This window comes from Aquarana catesbeiana, linkage group LG09 (assembly GCF_042186555.1).
Source record: "Aquarana catesbeiana isolate 2022-GZ linkage group LG09, ASM4218655v1, whole genome shotgun sequence".
In the NCBI taxonomy this organism is placed as follows: Eukaryota; Metazoa; Chordata; class Amphibia; order Anura; family Ranidae; genus Aquarana; species Aquarana catesbeiana.
Window position 1 is genome coordinate 298,037,994 of NC_133332.1, and position 22,485 is coordinate 298,060,478.

The 22,485-nt window shown below is 42.3% G+C and overlaps 1 protein-coding gene across 3 annotated transcripts in view; it reads right to left on the reverse strand.

Moving 5' to 3' along the window:
* The window catches only part of FUBP3 (far upstream element binding protein 3), a 136,674-nt gene that overhangs the window by 3,085 nt on the left and 111,104 nt on the right, over nucleotides 1-22,485 (reverse strand). For all 3 annotated transcript variants that reach the window (XM_073600482.1, XM_073600480.1, XM_073600481.1), the window contains 4 exons: nucleotides 19,558-19,718; nucleotides 17,875-17,948; nucleotides 9,548-9,624; nucleotides 22-93 (listed from right to left, as the gene is read on the reverse strand). In XM_073600482.1, the coding sequence (XP_073456583.1) occupies nucleotides 22-93; nucleotides 9,548-9,624; nucleotides 17,875-17,948; nucleotides 19,558-19,718 (384 nt within the window). The remainder of the gene's footprint in view (nucleotides 1-21; nucleotides 94-9,547; nucleotides 9,625-17,874; nucleotides 17,949-19,557; nucleotides 19,719-22,485) is intronic.

A 22,485-nucleotide genomic window follows, 5' to 3' on the forward strand; every position in this document is an offset into this window, starting at 1 on the left:
GTGGGGTATGGAAACACTCACTCTGCTTCTTGTAATACTCCTCCCATGCCTTGCTGTAGTCTGGCTGCGCGTTCTGCTGCTGGCTCTGTTGACCTGATAACAGAATGGGGGAAAAAAATTATAATAAAAGGAATAGGCCGATGGTGCAAGTATTGGATTTATCTGAAGTACTTTTAGCCATGCACCACTTGCACAAATTGTACGATAGGGACACTTGTCCCCCCCTCCCAATAGCTTAAGGGGTCAGTTCACCCAAAATTCCTATTTCAGTCCTGGAGATTAACGGACTCATATTTTTATTTGTTGTGATTTTTTTCCCTTCTGTAGTTTATGCTGTCTCCTCTTAGATCCTGAAGAAAAAAAAAAATCAAAGTCTGGGAAGAATCTTCTCATCACTGGAGCCTCCAAGGCCAACCATAGATGTAACAAATTACTTTCCTTCAACCAGTGTTGATGTGGGAATCTCTCCAATAGAGCCACTGTGTTTTCCTGGCAATGAAGGGGGGGGGGGGCCGCCAGGAGAACACAGTGATTAGTGCTAGCATCTATAACAGTCACTTGCAAGAATCGCATGTAAAATCTGGCAAGCGGTTTATACCCAAAATGATTGGTCGAGCCTTGCATTTCACAAATAACTATTATTGGGTTATCTGGTGGTCGGGGAACTGTCTGCTATTGTATGATGTACACCAAGGTGTCAGCTGTTCGGCACACACTAGAGGTCTTGGTGTGCAAATCACAAGGTCACTTATGAATTCTCAGTGCAATGGGGCACAGTGATTGGCCACTTTAATAAACACGCAGCACATGGAGGAGAGATAATGTAGCTAGCCAGTATAATGCAACGATGAAGGTACTGAACATTGGCAAGTTAGATCATATCACTGCACTACATTTGGGTGGCTATCAAGAGAGAACAAAAACCTCACTAGGGAAAAAGAAAGGCCCATAAACACTGTTAGTCAATTGCAGTACTCTGGTTTCCTCCCACACCCCAAAGACATGCTGGTAGGTTAATTGGCCCTATGTGTATGCATGCGAGTTAGGGACCTTAAACTATAAGCTTGTTGAGGGCAGGGCCTAATGTTAATGCATTATATATGTAAAGTGCTGTGTAAATTGATGGCGCTATATAAATACCTATAATAAACGCTTGAACGTCCCCGCTCCCATGCTAATTAGTAATTTTCATAAGATTTCTGCATGTATTTCAGATTATCTTTTAAATGTAGATGAGTGGTATTTTAAAATATATTGGAACCCATGGATGACACTCGAAGCTCGAGGTCACGCTCTTACAATTGAGTGTCATACATGACCAAGTCCAAATCGGTTAACTACACCAAACTGATGTCAATGGCTTCCCCAACATCATCAAACTTGCTAGAGGTGAAGTTACACCTTAAGGACATGACTACAGAATTCTGCCTGTGCCCGGTTTAGGCAGAGTTGCGTAAACAGACCCTCCACATGGCACTGACACATACATGTCTATTTGATGACATGAAGAGCAAGGGCAATTTAAAGGGCAATCAAGGATCATTTCTGATAAGCTACTGTAAACTGTCTTTAATACACCAATCTTATTAATTAAAACAGGAAATGAACCACACTTCATCTTCCCATGCTCTTGCCTGCACCATTTGTTGCCTTGTACAAAGAACTCAATATAATGTTGCAATGGAAAAAGAGCATAAATATACTGAATTATCCATCCTGGATCTGTTCAAATAAAAGTTTTTCGAGGAACAACCCTTTCCAAAAGCAGTTAGAAAGCTCCATTTAAATTTTGACCGATGCCACAAGTCAGGCCCTGTCCATGTGTGAATGGCTTAGGGTCACAAAGTGCCCACCTGCTAATTCACACAATAGGGAGCTCCATCAATGGCTTTTCTTTGGGAAAGTCATTGAGGGACACGCCAATTAATAGACTGCAGGCCAGCATGTTTTACCTCATTGGATGCTTTATGTAGGAGGTGAAAAGGGGGATGTTGGAAGCAATAAAACTCTAAATGATTAGATCACTTATTAGGATGGCTGTGGGAGGTGAATGGACTCGCTCAATTTGTTCACCATTTGGGATGTGAATGGTTACAGACGCTCTCTGCTTGCATACAATATGGGCAGGGGAACAATAGCAGCTGCAATAAGGCTTGTTCTCACATAACAGAAAGGAGAAAAGGATTGCATCAAAACAGGCCGCATCATCCAGCCTGGACCACTTGAGTCCACTTAAGGCATACGCCTTGCCTAAACATGGGCAAGACTGCCATTTTGAGGACTGACTCATGGATTTCTCTGATCAGGTATGGACACACCAGGCTTTAGTGTAAAGTTTGATTCAAGTACATGAAGAACATGCAAAAGCGTAAAAATTGTTCATAAGTTAAGTTTTTGTCATCTGTATGGCTGACCAAATCTTTAAGTCCTTATATTAATATCTAGCAAACCTAACCAATTTGAAAGGTCAATTACCTTTCTCTAAATAAAAGAGGTTTTGGGGTGTGATGGGGCCGGACAAACCTCATTAGTAGACTTTTCAGGCAGACTAGTCTTTTCTGCTTGAATGTAAGCATCCTTCTAACAGAGGCTACATTGACCGGCTGCTGGAAGGAACCTAAATTCCCATTTTCCAACAAAAGCAAACATTTGTAGCATGTCAGTAAGGCCTTCTTCACTTGGGCAATGATGTGTACTCGATTTTAGCGACAAACATCTGGAGTCTTGTGGCTGGGATGGCATGTATACAGCTGTGGATGCTCAGCATGTACAAAGCGATGACAGGCAGAGAGGTACCAACACAGTTTGCATGCATCCACACCCCCAGCGGTTACCTGTGGTTAAGGAAAGATTAAATGACCTCGGGACATCCACAAAAACATCAGTCCCTAACCGCTGGTAGTGCAGATACATGGGAAGAGCCATAGCTATTCTCAGCCTGTCTTTGCTCTGTACAGGCCACTGTATACATACACCTGTAATCCCTGCCACAAGAACCCATTGATTCTTGCTGCTGGAATCCTGTGTATGCAGAGAATTGTCCACGTGAGGGAGACCCTAAAGTGGTTGTAAAGGCTCAAGGTTTTTTACCTTCATGAATTCTATGCATGAATGTAAAGATCTGTGTGCAGCAGCCCCCAAAATACTTACCTGAGCCCCATCTTGATCGAGTGATGTCCACGGGAGCAGTGTCTCTCCCTCCTCATTGGCTCCTGCTACTGTTAATCACAGCCAGTGAGCCAATGAGGGGAGAGCGGAGGCGGGGCTGAGCCACATTCCATGTGTGAATGGACACACGGAGCAGTGGTTTGGGAACCAGCTGCTTGCTTTGGGGGGATTCAGTCAGAGGGAGGGCCAGAAGAACCAGCAGGGGACCTGAGAAGAGAAGGATCAGGGTTGCTCTGTGCAAAACCATTAACACAGAGCTGGTATGAGGGTTTTTGTATGTTTTTTCTGCCTTTAATATAACTTAATGTACCCATAAGCTTATTTTTAAATTTTGGATATAATGGGTAACAAAACAAGGATAGCAAGCGTGAAAAAAATAACCAGACCAGGGAAGCGAACTTAAGATGTAAAGTATACAGCTGGGGATGGGACCAGGTAAGAGAACCCGTTGCTGTGCCTTGCATGAACACAGCAAACTAAAACCAAGCAAACTTGATTTTTTTCCCTAAGACTATAAATTTAAAATTCACCAGCACTAAGCTCTACAAGCTATTAAAAAGGATCTCAAAAAAAAAAAAAAAAGTTTTTTTTTTTTTAAATTTCACAATAAAAAACAGATGTCCCCACTGTGTGTTTGCATAGATGTGGAAAACACATGCTGCATCCAGGCCTATGGTCCTTCCATGAGGGTGCAGATCCTGAACAACCATAGTCATAAATAAAAATGGCTTTCCCCCACTGCTACAATTTCTACATTGTGACACGAGGAAAAAAAATTAAATCCACCCAGGTAATAAAAAAAAAAAAAAAAATAAAAAAAAAAAAATGTAGATATAGGTTTTAGAAAAGATGGTATTGGTACCTGAAACTACCCCTGATAGCTTTCTGGAAAACCTGCTCAGCAGAAGAACTGTCTCGAGAGAAAGACCGCCATTGCCAACCTACACTAAAAATACTATGGCTGCATAGTGCTGTCGCTCTAAGACTGCAAGCTTGTTGAAGAGAGACTAGACCCAAATAACCCCAACATTGTGGTAATGCTTCATTATGGAAGAGAAGTGAGGCCATCATTCTGACTATACTTTTTAGGGTGTCTATATGACAAGGATGGCAGAACGTAACCTTTTGGGAAGACCACAAGGGGGAAAAAAAAAACAAAAACAAAAACACAACACTGTTAGGGCTTGGTCCAGAATTCACACAAACTCAGGTGAGTGTGAGCTTGTTTCAATGGGCGGTGTAATGTCAACTAGCACAGATGTCGAGGCCCCTGTGCACAGCCTGGAATTGATTTGAAGGCTGACACAGATACCAGATGATGTCTTTTGACGACAAAACGTGTAGGGTGAAGTAACGGCATGCGATGTCATTGTGCACAGGGGCCACCTTATTGGTTTGAAACAATACTTTGATATGCTGGTTTTAGGATGATGAATGTGACTACTCTGAATAAATGATTGTCTGGTTTTACTACACTATGAAATGGCTGTGTTCTTTGATTTATACCTTTTTGGGAGAGATGCTGCTTATCTGGTTGAACCGATTTGGACATTTGGGAGAGTGGTGCAAGCAAGGCAAACTGGATGATTCATACCTGGAAGTCTGATAGCTATCTTTGGGTCCATAACTGCGCTATTTGACCATTCCTTAGGGTGGCCAAACCCTTATGTTAAGAGGCTGTGTGATTGGTTTGATGGTGGAGGACTTCCATATTCTGCGTCTTATCTTTTAAGAAAAATCACCCATGGGCCACCATATGAGGACTGTGACTGGACTCATTTAATGAATTCTTATGTGTTTTGCATCATTCCATACGTACTTTGGTGTGGTTGCATGTTTAGAATCCTGTCGCCTGTGAACACAAAAATTTGCTAGCTGCTTTTTCTAGAATTTAGTGCCTAAAGCCACCAGATACAGTTTCAAAGGGCTGCCTTTTTTTTGTATAGGTGTATCACGAGAGTACATGCAATCCTTTTACAAAACCTTTTCAAGCTAAAATCACTATGTCTCTTTAGCTGGAGTTGCCCTTTAACCTATCAGCTGACAACACTCCAAAAGCAGCCTTGCATGGAAAAGCCTCCTATTGTGCAAGCAGCCATTTACCTCAGAAAAAAGTACAAATATTTGAATACAGTCTCATAAATGGCACCAACACCTAATGTTACTTCTCTCCATTAGAGTGCAAGCAATGCCTGGGAGGAGGGGGAGGAAGAATCATCATTTCACCTTGGAAAATGAATAGCGGCAGAGGAAAATAGATATATATGACCACTAATGCATTGGTTTAGGATATTCCCTTATGCTCTGGCATGAGGTCATTAACATTCACAAGTACTATCATATAGTATGAGTCTTCAGCAGCAGCAGCAGCAGCAGCAGCAGCAAGAACAATAAACAGGAGAAACTTGAGTCGGGTGCCTCTAGTGGTTCACCTTCACTACACAATGGATACACGCCAGCTGATGTCTGGGGTGGATTTACAGGCCCCCTACATGCTTATATCACACAAAGGGCAATTTGCCAATAGCATTGGCGAAAAGAAACCTATCAGAAATAATTGCTCAGAGACCCGATTGGTTGCTGTGGCGCTTGCATATCACTACTGCAACATGACTATCTGCCTCCTGACCTACCCTGCACAGCAGCTGCTGGACTGGGAAGGGATGGGTAGTGCTAGCAGCCAATCAGGCTGTGCTGCATGCACATTATGCCGACAGTAAACCTGGTGTCAGGGCAGAGTTGATGACTTGGTGTGTTGCTGCTTCCTCATAACTCCAATAGAGCAGCCTGGGATAAAGGAGGTGAGACCGCTATACACCTAAACCATCACAGAGAAGGTGGTGTCACACTCTTTGATGTGCTATCTGGCAGGTGTTTGGATCACAAATTTCAAATCCTTTGGCACAAAAGACAGAAGATTGTATGTTCAGAGCGCTAAGAGGTAGGGAAGATGCACTGTCTATTGCTCTCCTACCACTGAGTGTTTTAGGTCTATTCCTGTGTGTATCTGGGTTGATTGTATGTTACCAAGGTGGACCATGCAGTTTAGGACAAGGAAGTGGGAGATGTGTTAGGCTCAGCTGTGCCTAATACTATAAAGACACCCAACTATGGCTGGCATGGCTTAAAGGAGAAGTACAGCCAAAGCATTTATAGATCACAATAGTGCAGTTTGTGCCTGCTGATGTCACAGAGCCAGTCAAGGCTCTAAAAAGATCCTGACCACATGGTCAGGATCCACCCAGATCCCTGGACCAGTACCTGGCTCAGCCTCTCAGGTGATCCGCCGAGAGCCTGAGCCAGCCCCTCCTGACCCCTCCACAGCTCTGTTTTTTTTTTTGGTGAATACACAGTACAAGTGAAAAAAGATGACCTAAATGTAAATCTGATTGTGTTAATACATAAATGACCATAGCTACACTATATATAGTGGCAAGAAAAAAAAACGTATGTGAACCCCTTGGTTTTCTGCAGTAATTTGCCAAACGACGAGATCTGATACTCATTTAAGTCACACCAATAAACAAACATAATGTGTTTAAAGCGGAGTTCCACCCAAAAATGGAACTTCCGCTTTTCGGAACCCCCCCCGGTGTCACATTTGGCACCTTTCATGGGGGAGGGGAAAGCAAATACCTGGATAATCCAGGTATTTGCTCCCACTTCCAGGCATAGATATCTGCGGGTACCCGCGGATATCTACGCCATATCCGGCGCCTCCTCCATCCCCCCTGCTGTCTTCTGGGAGAGACACAGGTCCCAGAAGACAGCGGGGACCTGTAGTATCACGCAGCGTGACTCACACATGTGCAGTAGGGAACCAGGCTGTGAAGCTGCAAGGCTTTACTTCCCGATTCTCTTACCGAAGATGGCGGTGCCTCCACCTGAGAGCCGTCTTCGGGTGCTGACATCGCGGGCGCCCTGGACAGGTAAGTGTCTATATTTTAAAAGTCAGCAGCTGCAGTATTTGTAGCTAATGACTTAAAAAAAAAAAAAAAAAAATTTGGCAGGACCTCCGCTTTAAGATGATGATACACAAGCATTCCAATTTCTTGTGTCGTTATTGAAAACACCCATTAAGTATTCACAGTGATGGAGAAAAGGGTAAGTGCACCTTTGGAGTTAATAGCTGGTTTAACCTGCTTTGGCAGTAAGTGCTTTTGGTAGATCTGGATTAGACCTGCACAACATTCAGGAGGAATTTATAACCATTTCTCTATGGGGTTAAGGTCTGGGATCTGACTGGGCCACTCCATAAGGCACATTTTCTTTATCTGAAGACAGTCTGTGGTGACTTTACTTAGGGTCATTGTCCTGCTGCATCACGAGGTGTATACACCACTCCTACAGCGCTGCAAAGATGCGGCTTACAGGACTTTTTTTTACCGTCCTGCAAGCGCACCGCTCAAATGTGAAAGCCCTCGGGCTTTCACACTGGAGAGACAGGAGAGGATCTTTACAGGCACTGTTTTTAGCACTGTAGCACCTGTAAAGCGCCTCAGTGTGAAAGGGGTCTTACAGCCTAAGCCCCGGTTCACACTGGGACGACTTGTCAGGCGACCTAGTCGCCTGACAAGTAGCATACCGTTCTGTGCAATGGAACCTAATCTAATTGGAGCAACGCAAGTCGCTCTGACTTAGAAAAAGGTTCCTGTACGACTTTGGGGGCGACTTGCATTGACTTCTATACAGAAGTCGTTTTGCAAGTCGCCGCTGAGTCGTGTCCTGGGTCGCCTGAGGCAGTCGCGCTGTAAGTCGTGCTGTCTCAGTGTGAACCGACCCTTAGGCACATCAACTACTATTGATCGTATGTCTTCAGAGAGTTCTTTTGTGAGGCGTGGTTCACATCTGTTGATCCTTCTTATAAACCATAATTTTAAAATGTTTTAGTATCTTGTCAATCAAAACAGCTTTAAACCACACTTACAAACTTGTTTCATTATTTGGACTCCAGGTGTGAAAACTTCTGACTCCAATTCATCTTTCATTTAAAAAGTCTAGTGGGTTCACTTACTTTTTTCCTTAAATAAAGACACAAGAAACTAGAATTGTTTGTGTGTCATTAGTTTAAGCACATTGTGTTTGTCTATCGATGTGACTTAGATGAGGATCAGATCACATTTCATGGCAAATAAACTGAAGAAAACCCAGTTAATTCCAAGAGGTTCACACACTTTGTCATCTCACATCCATTTAATAAAAGGTACACTAATAGGTCTTTGCCACTGTGAACAAGCACAGGGGACAACCATACTTGCTAGATCCGTCTACCAAAAAACAGAATCTCCACAGCTTCTCTTGATGTTAAAAGACCCACAATGCACTTGGTAGCCAGAGCTATGACCTCTTTGCCTAAGTGGTAAGCTAAACAAAAAAAGCAACTTTTTTTCAGGACAGTATTATTTGGGAGCACTGACAAGCAATACATATAAGATTTCCAGCACTCAAAATGTTTGGACTATTGAATATCCAATTTCTATAGCATGTGTGCTAGCATGCAGTTTCTTATTTTGCAGCTATGCCTATATTTTATTGTACTGTAACTGCACTGTCTCCCTTTATATTGTAAAGAGCTGCACAAACTGTAAGCACTATATAAATACTGTATAAGAATAATAACGCCAAGGTTTGGTTAAAGATGCTGCTTTTGTTGGACCACCTCTTGGAAATACAAGTTACTTGCCTATAAACCCAAATGCCTCTGGCTTCACTCCCTACATGCCAATTTTTTGGATCAGCCAATCAAGGTTGAAACCAATGAATAAACATAGAATATTGACACTAATATAGTACAAAGGATAAAGGTTATAGATTTGAAACCATCTACAAGTCTTCATTGACTTGTGCAGTCTTTTCAAATCTGCACTCCTTTAAACTTTGCTGTTCCTGGTCTAGATCTGGCCAATCCTCAATCTAAAAAAAAAAAAAAAAAGCACCTCAAAATGCACTGAAATCGTAAATATCACTATAATGTCTATACAAAGAGCAGTGTGCTCTGAGAATTTTTTGAACAAGCTGACTACGGAGAGTGCCCATATTCTTTAACCATTAATAAGTGCAGGAATAAGTGAAACAACTGTAAAGGAAGGGCAGAGGTGTGTGACCTGAGATTGACAGCCTGGCATCACCCAACCTAAGCTGTGAGAGGCAAGATTAAGACACCCAATAACTGGGAAAAATGGCACAGAGCTTGACCTTTTCCAGATTATGCCCCATTCTAGTAGGCTTAAGCATAATAGTTTGTATCTGCCTGTGATTTCTGTGAATGTATAGCAAACGCCTCGACTTCAAAATATTTGGTAATGCTTAAAGACTGAAGTGTGAATTTTACTGACAGGTGCACTTTAATAAATCTAGCGTGTCCAAAACAGCCACTCACCTGGAAGTTGCTGCGCAGGCTGCTGCCATGCTTGGTAAGTGCTACCCCAACCCTGCGTTAAAAACGCCTGAGGACCACTGGAAAGAGAGAAAGATGACAATCAGAATCTGCATTGGACTAAACTAACCCACACACAGACATGCTCTAAATCCAGTATTTCATTTTTAAACTCTGAGTGATTGAGAATGGTAAAGAGATATACATACACGCACACACTAATCGGCCATAAAAACTCCCCATGTAATATTTACCAGGTCCTGCTTTTGCCGCAAAAAAAAATGCCCTGATCCATTGAGGTATGGATGCCACTAGACCTTGGAAGGTACATCACATCTGCAAAGTATTCACAGCGCTTCACATTTTCCACATTTTGTTATGTTACAGCCTTATTCCAAAAGGGAATAAATTCATTATTTTCCTCAAAATTCTACAAATACCACCCCATAATGACAACGTGTAATAAGTTTGTTTGAAATCTTTGCAAACTTATTAAAAAAAAAAAAAAAAGAAAAAACAGAATAACACACATGAATGGGTATTCATAGCCTTTATAAATGTGAATGAGGTCCTTTGCACTATCAAAGTCAATAAGTGATATAGTAATCAGATAAATTGCAGCTGGACCTGAAGTGTGCAAGTGCACTAAATAGGTATAAAATAAATGAGTGATCAGCACAAGTTTATACTATAAATATAATAATGGTTTAGCACTGTGCAAATGCTTCTGTGCAAAAAATGCTAAATAAGTATATCTGTGCAAAAAGCGCTATGTGCAAATTCTGATCCTGTGCTAAAACAGAATGATTCCTGTGCAAGATGAATCAATAGAAATAAAAATCTTGTGCATATCCAATATAATAGATGTGATCTGTATAAATTGATAAAACAATAATACATTCAATTCCTCATTATTGCACTGCTACCTCAACAATAAAATGGTGATGCAATAGTTCATGAAATAAGGATCAATATGAGGACATAAAACAGTCAATGGTAAAAAGTGCTTAAACAAAGTGCAGAAAGTGCTTCAAAAGTGCTCTTCAATAAAATAGCCAATGTGCCAGTAAGAGTCTAGCGAGCACTGAGTGATGCACACGAAGACTGGCGATTTTATTGAAGAGCACTTTTGAAGCACTTTCTGCACTTTGTTTAACCACTTGACATCCGCGCTATAGCTGAATGACGGCCACAGCGCGGACCTGAATTTCCGGGAGGCTGTCGTATGATGGCCTCCCCTGTGCATGCTCCCTGCGCGCGCGCTGTGATCTCCGAGTCACTGAAACTTGGGTGATCACTGATCCGAGTAAGGGGCCGGTCCCTGCCCCTTACCATGTGATCAGCTGTCAGCCAATGACAGCTGATCACATAATGTAAACAAAAGATCGGTAATCTGTTTTTTTTTCTCCTCATGCTAACGGCGTGAGGAGAAAAAAAAGCCGATCACCAGCTCAGCCTCAAGGGACATCAGTCCCGAAGTGAAAGAGGCACATCTGCCTCATCTGTGCCACCTGCCATTGCCATCTAACAGTGCCCAAAAGTGCCACCTATAAATGCCCACAAGTGCCACCTATCAATGCCCACCAGTAGTGCCAATCAGTGCCACCTAGCAGTGCTGCGTATCAGTGTAACTGATCAGTGCCCATTATTGCCACCCATCAGTGCCGCCTCATCAGCGTACATCAATGAAGGAGAAAAATTATCCGTTTTAAATTTATAACAAAATATAAAAAAAAAAAAAAAAAAAATTTATCAAATTCAGTCTTTTTACATTTTTAACAAAAAAAAAAAAAAAAAAGAAGAGGTGATCAAATACCACCAAAAGAAAGCTCTATTTGTGGGGGAAAAAATGATAAAAATTTCATTTGGGTACAGTGTTGTATGACTGCGCAATTATCATCCAAAATGCGTCAGCGCTGAAAGCTGGTCTGGATAGGAGGGGGGTTTAAGTGCCCAGTAAGCAAGTGGTTAAGCACTTTTAACCATTGACTATGTCCTCATAATAATCCTTACTTCATGAACTATTGCAATACCATTTTATTGTTGTGGTAGCAGTACGAGAATGAGGAATTGAATGGATTATTGTTGTATCAATTTACACAGATCACATCTACTGTATTTCACTGAAATATTGGCTATGCACAAGATTTTTATTTCTATCGATTCATCTTGCACAGGAATCATTCTGTTTTAGCACAGGATCATAATTTGCACATAGCATTTTTTGCACAGCATCATAAGCAGTTTTTGCACAGAAGCATTTGCACAGTGTTAAACCATTATTATTATATTTATAGTATTAAATTGCGCGGATCACTCATTTATTTTATTCACAGCCTTTGATCAATACTTTGTTGAAGCACCTTTGGCACCAATTACAGCCTCAAGTCTTTTTGAGTACGATGCTACAAGCTTGGCACACCTATTTTTGTGCAGTTTCTCCCATTCTTCTTTGCAGGACCTCTAAAGCTCCATCAGGTTGGATGGGGAGCATCATCGCACAGCCATTTTCAGATCTCTCCAGAGACGTTCAATCGGGTTCAAGTCTGGGCTACTCAAGGATATTCAGAATGCTGTCCTGTAACCACTCCTTTGTTATCTTAGCTGTGGGCTTAGGGTCATTGTCCTGTTGGAAGATGAACCTTCGCCCCAGTCTGAGGTCCAGAGGACTCTAGAGCAGGTTTTCTTCAAGCATGTCTCTGTACGTTGCTGCATTCATCTTTCCTTCGACCCTGACTGGTCTCCCAGTTTCTGCCGCTGAAAAACATCCCCACAGCATGATGCTGCCACCATCATGCTTTAGTGTAGGGATGGTATTGGCCAGGTGATGAGCGGTGCCTGGTTTCCTCCAGACATGATGCTTGCCATTCAGGCCAAAGAGTTCAATCTTAGTTTCATCAGACGAGAGAATTTTGTTAATCATGGTCTGAGAATCCTTCAGGTGTCTTTTGGCAAACTACAGATGTGCTGTCATGTGCCTTTTACTGGAGGAGTGGCTTCCGTTTGGCCACTCTACCATACAGGCCTGATTGGTGGAGTACTGTAGAGATGGTTGTGCTTCTGGAAGGTTCTCCTTTCTCCACAGAGAAACACTGGAGCTCTGCCAGAGTGACCATCGGGTTCTTGGTCACCTCCCTGACTAAGGCCCTTCTCTCCCAATTGCTCAGTTTGGCTGGGAGGCCCGCTCTAGCAAGAGTCCTGGTGGTTCCAAATTTCTTCCATTTACCGATGGAGGCCTCTGTGCTCACTGCGACCATCAATACTGCAGACATTTTTCTGTACCTTTCCCCAGATCTGTGCCTCAATACAATTCTGTCTCTGAGGTCTACAGACAATTCCTTGGACGTCTTGGCTTGGTTTGTGTTCTGATATGCACTGTTAACTTCAGGACCATCTATAGACAGGGGTGTGCCTTTCCAAATCAATTTAGCACAGGTGGACTCCAATCAAGTTTTAGAAACATCTCAAGGAGGATCAGTTAAAATAGGATGCACCTGAGCTCAATTTAGAGCGTCATGGCAAAGGCTGTAAATACTTCTGTACATTGGATTTTTTTTGTTTTTTATTTTCAATAAATTTGCAAAAGAATTCAAAGTTTTCATGTTGTCATTATGGGGTATTGTTTGTAGAATTTTGAGGAAAATACAGTTGTGCTTATAAGTTTTACCGTGGCAGAATTTATGATTTCTTGAGCATTTTTCAGAGAATATAAATAACACAAACATTTACTCATGGCTAGAGTTTGGCTGAAGCCATTTATTGTCAATCAACTGCTTTTGCTCTTTTTAAATCATAATCACAACAGAAATTACCCAAATGACCCTGATCAAAAGTTTACATACCCTGGTGATTTTGGACTTATAACATGCACACGCTGACACAAAGGGGTTTGAATGGCTATTAAAGGTAACCATCCTCACCTGTGATCTGTTTACTTTTAATTAGTGTGTATAAAAAAGTCAATGAGTTTCTGGACTCCTGACAGACCCTTGCATACTTCATCCAGTGCTGCACTGACGTTTCTGGATTTGGGTCATGGGGAAAGCAAAATAATTGTCAAAGAATCTGTGGGAAAAGGTAACTGAACTGCATAAAAACAGGAAAGGGATATAAAAAGATATCCAAGGAATTGAGAATTCCAATAAGCAGTGTTCAAACCCTAATCAAGAAGAAGTGGAAAATGAGGGGTTCGGTTGAAACCAAACCACTGTCAGGTAGACCAACTAAAATTTCAGCCACAACTGCCAGGAAAATTGTTCGGGATGCAGATAAAAACCCACAAATAACTTCAGGTGAAATACACGACTCTCTGAAAACACGTGGTTTAGCCATTTCAAGATGCACAATAAGGAGGCACTTGAAGGAAGTCGGGCTGTGTGGTCGAGTTGCCAGAAGAAAGCCATTACTACGCAAGTGCCACAAAGTATCCCACTTATAATACGCCAAACAGCACAGAAACAAGCCTCAAACCTTCTGGCACAAAGTCATTTGGAGCAATGAAACCAAAATTTAGCTTTTTGGCCACAACCATTTGGAGAGGAGTCAACAAGGCCTATGATGAAAGGTACACAATTCCTACTGTGAAACATGGAGGTGGATCGCTGATGTTTTGTGGATGTGTGAGCTACAAAGGCACAGGAAATTTGGTCAAAATTGATGGCAAGATGAATGCAGTATGTTATCAAAAATACTGGAGGAACATTTGCATTCATCAGACAGGAAGCTGCACATAGGACGTACTTGGACATTCCAACATGACAATGATCCAAAACACAAGGCCCAGTCGACCTGTCATTGGCTACAGCAGAATAAAGTGAAGGTTCTGGAGTGGCCAACTCAGTCTCCTGACCTCAATATCATTGAGCCACTCTGGGGACATCTCAAAACGTTCAGTTCATGCAAGACAGCCCAAGAATTTACAGGAACTGGAGGCTTTTTGCCAAGAGGAATGGGCAGCTTTACCATCTGAGAAGATAAAGAGCCTCATCCACAAATACCACAAAAGACTTCAAGCTGTCATTGATGTTAAAGGGGGCAGTACACGGAATTAAAGTGGTTGTAAAAAAAAAAAAAAAAAACAAAAAAAAAACCCATACTAGCTCATTATGAATTACTTACCTGAGATCGAAGCCTCCTCGTTCACCGCTCTGGCGGCAGACATCGCTCCAGGGGGTTACTTCCGGGTATCGTGGCTCCGGCGATATGATTGGCCAGAGCCGCAACGACGTCAATCACACGCGAGCCGCCGGCAACGACGTCAATCACACGCGAGCCGCCGGCAACGGCAGTCTAACTGAAGCACTTTGCTTCAGTTTGCTTAAGTGCGCATGTGCTGATAACTTCGGCACATGCAAATACAGGGATATCTCGAAAACCGTGTAGGTTTAGGATATGTTCAGTGTAGCTACAGGTAAGCCTAATTATAGACTTGCCTGTAGTTTAAAAAAAAAAGTGGCTGTAAAGGGTTTACAACCACTTTAAGAACTGGGGTATGTAAACTTTTGATCAGGGTCATTTGGGTAGTTTCTGTTGTGATGATTTAAAAAGAGTAAACACAGTTAATTGATAATAAATGGCTTCAGCCAAACACTAACCATGAGTGAAAGAAAAGTTTGTGTCATCATTCATATTCTCTAAAAAATGGCCAAGAAATCATAAATTCTGCCATGGTATGTAAACTTATGAGCACGACATGCATTTAAACCATTTTGGAATAAGGCTCCACAATGCAAAATGTGGAAAAAGTGAAGCGCTGCGAGTACTTTCTGGATGCACTGTATGCTGTGGTATCTTGAGCTCTGGAAGGTTTTGCGACCTTCATGACCAGAACGTGTTTTGCCATTTAGCACTGTGAAACTAACTGGTAATTGGTCATGCAACACTACTCAATTTCAACTGAAGTTTATATCTTTTTTTTTTTTTTTTTTACACAAACAGATCTTTCCTTTGGTGGTAAACCTCTGGGTTTCTTATTTTTTATTACATAAATGAACATTTTGAAAAAAAAAAAAAAAAACAGAACAATTTTTTACTGTTTGCTCTAAAACCTAGCTAATAAAAGAATCAAATATCTTCAATATTTAGGCCAAAATGTATTCTGCTACATGTCTTTGGTAAAATAAAAAATCCTAATAAGTGTATATTAATTGGTTTGTGTGAAAGGCATAGCGTCTACAAATAATGGTATATACTGGAATTTATATTTATTTAATTTTCTTTATACTGTAATGGTGGTGATCAGCGACTTATAATAATTGGGACAGATAGTGTGGGAGGCTAACTGAAAAGAAAAGTATACACTGACAGTGGCTGGGAAGGGGTTAACCTCTCGATAATCAAGGGATTAAGTGTGTGCCCAACGAGGTGTTAATTTGGGTAATATGTGCTACTTTTTACTAAAACATTTGTTCTTTTTCCCTGCAGGGAGAAGAAACAAAGATTGTTCCCTCTGTACAGAGCTTTGTTTGTCAACACAGAGCTCTGGGCTGTGATTGGACACAGCCAATCAGCCATAAATCATTGGCCAGAAACTGCTGACAAAGTACCACTGTGTCCAGTCCAGGGGGTGGGGTGATTGGACACAGCGGGACTGTGAGATGTGGTCTAAATGGATCACACTTTCCAGCACATCCCATTATCATGCTAAGAGAGGCCACTGCCATCAAGGATTACTGTTTCCAGGAAGGGGTGTACTTTGACATGTAACACCTACCTAAACATTGTTTCTGGCCAAGTAACCTCCACATAAGTGGCAGAATCTAAGGTTTCCCAGCAGAACATTGCCCAAAGCATCACACTGCCTCCACCGGCTTGCCTTCTTCCCATACTGCATCTCTTCCCCAGGTAAGCAAAGCACACATACTTTGCCATCCAGAAGACGTTAAAAAAAACATAATTCATCAGACCAGGCCACCTTTCTCCATTGCTCTGTGGTCCAGTGCTGATGCTCACATGCCCATTGCAGGATCTTTTGGCTGTGGACACAGGTCAGCACGGGCACCCTGACTGCTCTGCGGGTATGCAGCCCAATACACAAACTGCGATGGCCATTTTTTCTGCTTTCAACACATTAACTTCAGGGACAACATGTTTACTTGCTGCCAAATTTGAAAGATCTTCTAAATCCGTTGCCGTGAATTAAATCAATCTTATTCACTTAAGCCATCAGTGGTGATAACATTATGGCTGATCAGTGTATAATACAAATATATAAAGCTGGCAACACTGATCAGTGTATTCTGATGGTGGGGAAGGCTCCGTCACTGTCTGAACACAATAGCACAGTGGGAGCGATTCCCCATCCACCTCGAATGAGTAGATGGCGGAATCAGGTGTGTTTTTTAAAATATTTATCAACCCATGATTAATGTATAGCCAGCTTTAGGGCCGGTTCACACTAGTGCAATGCCAGACATCGCATGTGATTCGCACAGTGCTGCGGGGTGTCGTTTGCATTAACAGGCCACGATTTTGATGCGGTGCGAATTTGCACCACTGTGTGTGATCCGGCTCTTAGATCTACTGCAGCCTTAACCCCTAAACTACTACCTAGAGTCTCACTCACAACACCTAACTTTAGTTTTTACACACAACACCCTCTTCTCCAACACTATCTCTCCAAACTACTGCCTTAAAATGTTTATAGCCAAAGTTAAAGTTTTTAACAGGAGAGTAAAAAATTACCTCTGCCAGGTTAGTGTTCCCATCGTATCTGTCCCTGAAATAGGAGTCTCCATTGGAAGATTTTACCTTAGCTCTTGTTCTGGGGAAACTAAAATGTTTGACCACCCCCTCTCTTTCTATCAGTGGTCACCAGTACATATAGGAGGGAAATCTCCACAATGGTGACACAGACCACAAGAAAAATTGTCAGAGGGTCTAACCCTTCCCCACCCTAACCAAAAAAGCAAATAATTGTATTATTTGGATGGAGCGGGGAAGAGTTAGACTGAGGATAGGCACTGCTCCCTCCTAAAATGAGGCCAGGCACTGCCCACAGTGTGCCATTACTGTGACATACTGAACATGTAGTGGTCACAGCATATGACATGCCATCTCCAGAGTCAGACGGCAATTTGTAAACTATAGCTAACACTGGCAAAAAGCATAGTGGCAGACTGTAAATGTGGCCTGGCCCTCTACAGTTCATGGTTATGAGTATATGCAACTGAGGTTTGTGGCATTTAATTTTTTGAGAAGTTTGAGAGAAGATACCCCAGGGAACTGCACCCTTCCTTTACCATTCAGATACATTGTTAGCAGTGTAGGATAGGTATAATGATACTGAACAAATATGAATGAAAGGCAGGGATCATGCAAAACCCACTCACTTTTGATGAGGTGTCGCGTGCGGTTGGCTGAATGGACTCTGCCCGTAGCTGCCTGGACCGCTGATTGCCGTGCCCTGGAGGATGAACACAGACATTTTAGTGAGCAAAAGGAAATGCTTGAGCAAAAGATCCTTTATGAACTAGAAGCAATTGTAGTCAGCTGAGCGCAGCTAAGTAGCAACACAAAGGATGGCCAATTTTGTCTTTCAGCATCATTAGCTCTCTTCAGACAGAAGACCTGAAAAACACATCAAAGGGCCTCTACCAAGGTGTAAAGTACCTGGGTGTGAATCAGCAGATGCAAGCTGCCCTCGGACTCAAGTAGGGTATGTTAGAGAAGGGGCACGGATACTGAAACTTTTCTGCTCTAATGTGAGAAAGCCCAGAAACCAGTATGCAGACTGGGAGTGACGGAAAGGCTTTCATTTAAAGCTTCTCACATTCTATTAAAAAAAAAAAAACAAAAAAACAACAACAAAAAAAAAAAAAACACACCTGACACACTGTAACGCATTAACAGAAATAAAATTGAAAAAGTCCCAAGTCCTTTTCTGCATATTTCCTCTAGGTGACTGACAAACCGTGCTAAAGTAGAAGTGTCCGTTTGACATCCAGTTTTAGAGTTTTATGCCTCGTTTCCACTGAGAGGATCAGTTCGGTACGGTGCGCTATTTTGGGTGTTTTCATTATGAAAGCAGCCCATACAACCGAACCGCTCCATTCAGGGTTCTGCTTCAGATGTGGGGCCATAGAAAATGGAACGGTTAGGTTAGGGCGGAGCTACGATACATTCCACTGATTGGCTGACAGAAAACCCTCTGCTGTGCTGAGGCATTTTTTCTAAACCCTGTATGGCCCCTTGTGGTCCCACTTGCAGTGGAAACACTCACCAGAATAGACCGGACCATTCTAGGCCGTTCAAACTGTACCGACCCGAACCGATCCGCTCAGTGGAAACGGGGCTTTAGATCCCTCATTAGCTGTGAGAATGAGCAATGCCGATAGCAGCGTTATAGATCTGAATCAGCGGAGGGTGTATTGGATCTCTGTAGTGACCACCAAAAAGTGTCCTCTCTACAACATGCTGGCAGGGGACAGGTGTTTTTACTTCGAATGCAGCTTTCTAAAACTAGTGTAAGACTGCACACCATTTGTGTTTTAATGCTCCTTGATTGTATTTAGCCGATTTAGACTGAAAGTTCAGTTGGGATTTAAAGACTGCTTTAGCCTGGGTTCACACTGTAGCGATGCGGGAACCAGCGCGATTCCAGCGCCGATTGTCGCATCGCATCTGTCCTGCAGGCAGTTCACACTGCCTTCTGTGAACCGTTGCGGGTGTCAAGACAATGTTAATGACACCCCCAGATCAGTTCACAGATCGCAGTGCGAACTGTGGATTCAGACAAGAATCGGATCACATGGGTGACAACTCCAATGCGCTCCGATTTCAGTGCGAGGGGGGCGTCCTTGCAACCTTTTTTGTGCGAAACCAATGCGAGTTCAGCCATACAAACTGTATGGTTGAACTTGCATTGCACAGACATTGCATATGATCGGCACCGCAGTGCGGGTGCAAATCACATGCGATGTCTGTGTTCACTTCAGTGTGAACCTGGGCTTAGGGAGGCATAGCTGGAATCATCATCTGAACCTGTCCAACCCCTCATCTGTTTGTAGACTTACCCCTACTTTCTCATCAATGAGATGCCTGGCCATCTCAATCTGCTGTGGGATGCCTCGGATGGTGAATATCCGGATGCTTGGGTCTGTGTTGGGTGGGGGGTTCCTCTGAAGCTCCACATGGGCCCCCGATTGCTGGTTGATGCTTTTGATATTTTCACCACCTGTGAGAAAAGATGATAAAACACAAAGTGGATTAGTCAACCTTGCATAAAAACTGGACCTTGCATCAACCTTACATTGCCCCCCCCCCCCATTTTATTTAACAAACACACTTAACCTCTTGCCGACCAGCCGCTGTCATTATACTGCGGCAGGTCCGCTCTCCTGCGCAAACCGCCGTAGGTATACGTCGGTCTGTGCAAGGAGGATAGTGTGTGCGCACACCCGCCGCTGGAGTGGGCCGATGGGCCCTGCGGACTCTATGTCCACCAGCGACCCAGGATCAATGTGTGCAGAGGCAGAACGGGGAACTGCCTGTAGACAAGGCGATTCCCCGTTCTGCCTAATGACATGTCAGAGATCTTCTGTTCCTAGTGATCAGGAACAGTGATCTCTGTCATGTCCCAGTAAGCCCACCCCCCCCTACAGTTAGAACACACCTAGGGAACACACTTAACCCCTTGATTGCATCCTAGTGTTAACCCCTTCCCTGCCATTGTCATTTTCACATTGATCAGTGCATTTTTATAATAATGTCGCTGGTCCCCAAAAAGTGTAATTTGGTGTCAGATTTGTCCGCTGCAATGTCGCAGTCCTGCTAAAAATCACAGATCGCCGCTATTACCAGTAAAAACAATAAAAAAATAAAAAGTCCCTAAATCTATTCCGTAGTTTGTAGATGCGATACCTTTTATGCAAACCAATCAATATACGCCTATTGCTATTTTTTTTTACCAAAAATATGAAGAACAACATATAACGACCTAAACTGATGAGTTTCTTTAATATTTTTTGGATGTGTATTATAGCAGAAATTAAAAAAAAAAATTTTTTTCAAAATTTTTTTTTTGTTTATAGCGCAAAGAATAAAAAAAACGCACAGGTGATCAAACACCAACAAAAGAAAGCTGTGGGTAAAAAAAAAAAAAAAAAAAAAAAGGACATCAATTTTGTTTGGGTACAACATTGCATGACCACGCAATTGTCAGTTAAAGCGATGCAGTGCCGTATCGCAAAAAATGGCCTGGTCATTAAGGGGGCAAATCCTTCTGGGGCTGAAGTGGTTAATACATAAATCAGAAAAAATGAACTGAATACAGACAAAACAAAGTGTCCCTCTGTACTCTGTAGTTTGAGGGCACGGATTAACCCACACACAACTAAAATGGCAGTGCAGCATTGTAAGCAACGTAACACGTGCTATCCTTTGTTTTCAGATGTCATGCAATTTTGAATAGGTCTTTTTATATGACTTTGACGTGATGCTGCAGAGCAAGGCATACACAGAACAGCAGCAAGTTTTCAAAATGGACTGCAATGCAATGGTTTGGCAGGAGCAGGCCTTCTTGATCTAAATGGACCCAGGCAAAACTGTGTACAGTTAGGTCCTTCACCACACCTGTCAATGGGTGTAGCAAACCCACTGACCGACCAACTGAGATGTGCAGAATCTGGTGGGTGCTAGTGCTCAGATTTATTGGGGAGAAATCACTACAGGTATACCGAATATTCTTGCAACTCCAATTTGAGATCCATACAGCGGCCCTTCTTGACTCCCCATTAATTCCATACTATAGCAGCAGCCACGTGGGAGACTACTCTGCTTGGCAGGGAGACTCTGCCCACCAGCATCCTGCCATAATTTGTATTGGAAAGACTTTCTAAAGCTGAAAGAAAAGGTTCATGTGAAAAAAAACAAAAAAAAAAAAAAAAAAACAAAACTTGCCTTTTAGATGTTCAAGCAAATCAAGCAAGGTGGCAAATATGTATTTTTTTTGGTTGATGAGCTCTAATAGAATATAAAACTAATCGATCCTACAAAGCTCACCTATCCTTCTGGAGGAGGACAAGAGCATATGTAGAATTCTTCACATAAAGGTTTTGTTACAGCACAGAAAGCATTCTTCTCAATGGAGGTTTACCTTCAGTGTTGGAAGTCCTTCGGGAACGAGCACCAACTTGTTTTGGGGGTGTTGTGCTTTATACAGGAGAAAGACAAAAAGTTTGCCTCTACTCCCCAACCCTTTAGATTTCCTTACTAACATCACAGCCACTATTTCTAGGACATGAAAAATACCAGTTCATGGTGTGCTATTTTTTGCATTTTAAATGGCGGTAAATAGTTTGACACTTTGGAGGATTGGAGTGGCTTGACTGATGCGGCAAGGATCTCCTCCTATTCCAGTGTATTAGTTCAACGTTATGCAGAAAAAAAAAAAAAAAATCCAAGAGAGACACTACTGGTTCCTAACAAGCTCAGCAACTTTCGAGTGAAACATAAAAAACGGGCCCATGTGGAGAAAACACTGATGTTCTTTTGAGAGTGGCATATACTACATATTAATAAATAGGATCCTGGGGATACTTTAAGGCTGGAGCGTATTATTTACCAACACAGGGGCTGCCCGGTTAAGTGCAATAAAATTTAGTCAGCCTGGTTAGATAGTTGCTGGTTGGTAGCTGGGAGGCTAGGCTTTCCTGGGTATACTACCTATGTAAAATGTATTTGATTTACTCTTAGATTCCTCCTAGTTTTGCACCAGAGAGACTCGGAATGATCTATGGAGGCTCCTGTTGATTTTTTTATAATAGGAGTATACTTTTGATCTGCGTTTCATTTTTGTTTCTTTGGCAGCATAGTGCAAATGACATTGCTGGATGTATCCATGGTCTATAGATGGTACCTGTATGTTTATTGTGTTTTTATGTATGGTGTTACATGCATAAGTTTTCTAATAAACATTTTTTTTTTAAATCAGAAAAAGAGAA